General features: G+C 32.1%; 1 protein-coding gene across 1 annotated transcript in view; it reads right to left on the bottom strand.

The window, feature by feature from the left end:
- Positions 1-2500, bottom strand: part of LOC122257867 (uncharacterized) — a 32585-nt gene that overhangs the window by 9312 nt on the left and 20773 nt on the right. The window contains exons 2-6 of the mRNA XM_043023382.2: positions 2412-2480; positions 1844-2068; positions 1127-1217; positions 685-751; positions 1-50 (exon numbers count right to left, since the gene is read on the bottom strand). The exon at positions 1-50 is cut by the window's left edge and continues 24 nt beyond it. Of these exons, the coding sequence (XP_042879316.2) occupies positions 1-50; positions 685-751; positions 1127-1217; positions 1844-2068; positions 2412-2480 (502 nt within the window). The remainder of the gene's footprint in view (positions 51-684; positions 752-1126; positions 1218-1843; positions 2069-2411; positions 2481-2500) is intronic.

Genomic DNA, 2500 nt, shown 5'->3' with positions numbered 1-2500 from the left:
TTGAACCTTGTCATCTTCTTTGCGTTCTACAATGAAGACTTCAAAAGGTTCTGAAAATATGAGGCAATACATATTTGCATTATGAAAGGTATTTCCAGATACTGAAAATGAAAATTGAATGAAAATGAAAATTGTAAATATGGAGCTTTTTCTTGAAAGAACCTGTTAAGTTTGCTTTTTTAATATCTATTATTTTTTATGGTGCAAAATTGATATTTTCCAGATTTTTATGGCAAAAAAAGATATATTTATGTGTGTGTGTGTGTGTGTGTGTGTGTGTGTGTGTGTGTGTGTGTGTGTGTGTGTGTGTGTGTGTGTGTGTGTGTGTGTGTGTGTGTGTGTGTGTGTGTGTGCGTGTGTCTATTTTATGAATACGCAAAATTTTGGTTAGCTGTAATAGAAATATAAGATCAAATTCAAAAGTGAAACATATACATCTTGTCCTTCTGAAAAAAAAAAACTGGAACCAGTCTTGTTGTCAACAGTCAAAAATTATCATGAGTGAGAAAATGTTCTACCATAAATTTCAGATTTGATTTTATCTAATTATTTAATATATATTTTTTTCTTTTTTTTACACAAATACTTCATTAATAACTTCAGTTTATTGATAAAAAATTGTGTTACACATCCAACAGGTAAAAGGAGGGGGGGGGGAGGGGTGAATAACATCTATAAACTTACTTTGCTTCACTCCTAATTCATTCTTGTCATCATTGTTTTCCAAGTCATTACTTGCACGGGCTTTGTCCTGTAAAGTAATAGTATTAAATGAACTTAAGCGCAGTTTTTGTTTCTGAGGAAAACAGGATACATCAACACTTTGTGTGTGTGTGTGTGTGTGCATGGATATAAATAGATAGATGTAGATATACATACATATACATTATATAATATATATATATATATATATATATATATATATATATATATTATAATATATATATATATATATATATACATATATATATATAGATAGATATAGATATAGATAGAAATAGATAGATATGGCATTCATCAGATCCAAAATCTGAAGTTTGATTATTTAATTTAGGTATACTGATGAAATGACACACATTATTTAGTTACTTTCTGCATTGTATTTAAGATTTTAATTACTATATACCTCCCTCCAAGCTGAAGCCGAATGGGCACGCTCCTCGGCCAACCTCCTCCTCTTCTTCTTTGCTGCAGCCAACAAAGGCTTCCTGATATGTCTGAAAGCCCCAAGGTAGTTAGATAAAGGTAGCACCATATCATCTCAATGAAAACCCTAGTTGGCAATTGCCCCGTATTAAGCCACGCCCTCTTTCTACTTGGTCATACCACTTACGTGGTTCTTGATATTTAGTTTCCGTTTAGTTACCTTGATTCCAGTATTTTTTTAACGTTATACATAAATTAACATATTAACAGTACTTAAAATCCTGTTATAGACAGTAGTACAGATGAAAAAAAAAAGATTCATGACTATTCCAAAAATATTTGGTTCATAATGATGCCCCTGGATTCCCACCAAAATATCTAATCGATTCTTAGATAGAATTGAAGTAATAATCTAAAGTTGGCTTTACTATCAACTTTCTCATAGAATTCTTACATGCAAGTAGAATTAGAAAATATCAGAAGTGAAGGTCTGGTACAGGAAACTATTAACATACATACAAAACTCATTAAATCATCACAATTAAAATAAGGGAACTACTTTTTTAAAATGTAATTTTAGATAAGAGCACTTACTTAATCAATAACAGTAACTATATAGAAACACAAAAAGGTGTGTTCAGACAAGAGAATGCAGTAGGTACAATAAATAATTGAAAATAAAACAGAAAATACAAACCGTTTCCGTAAGCCCCGCCACTTTCTTTTAACTGTGGACGAAGAGGCAGCATCTAGGTGATCATTCACACCAGCTTCCTGTATATGTGAGCCAGCATCTTGGTGGTCATTCATATTAGCAGCCAATATGCAAGAGCCATCTTCTTGATGATCATCAGTAGCAGCTTTAGAATGATTATTGAATTGGTCTGACACCAACTGGAGACTTTCAGCAGTCCAAGATGTGCTGTTCGAACGTGGGAGAAAAATATATCACAGGTGAACTGAAAGTTTTAAGATTATTCAGTCTACAACAAAATCAGTTTGATTTCCATTTCCATATTCAAATAGGTTTTTCACATTCCTTTAGTACTTTGAAGCTCAAAGAGGATGCATAGATGCCTTCTTATATTAAAGGAAACATAAGTCAGATGACTGAAAAATTTAAAGAGAAGCATATGTGATTTTTCTTTGGTTTTAAAACTATAATAATGTTCTAGCTAACAAAACTTCAGAAAAAATAGAGTTTTTTGTGCAAAGGACTTTCGGCTTAAGATGTAGATTCAAAAAAATGATAACAAATAACCTACTCAGTGTGTGTGTCTGCAACAACAGGCAGAGTTGATTTGATTCTTAAGAACTGGACTGCTGGCAGTTTCCTGGCAAAAGGAAAATCATG

The sequence above is a fragment of the Penaeus japonicus genome, unplaced genomic scaffold (genome assembly GCF_977035675.1).
Source record: "Penaeus japonicus unplaced genomic scaffold, GWHDUDI00000001_assembly GWHDUDI00000026, whole genome shotgun sequence".
In the NCBI taxonomy this organism is placed as follows: Eukaryota; Metazoa; Arthropoda; class Malacostraca; order Decapoda; family Penaeidae; genus Penaeus; species Penaeus japonicus.
The sequence above is the reverse complement of the archived record's forward strand: the minus strand, read 5'-3'. Positions and strand labels throughout refer to the sequence as shown.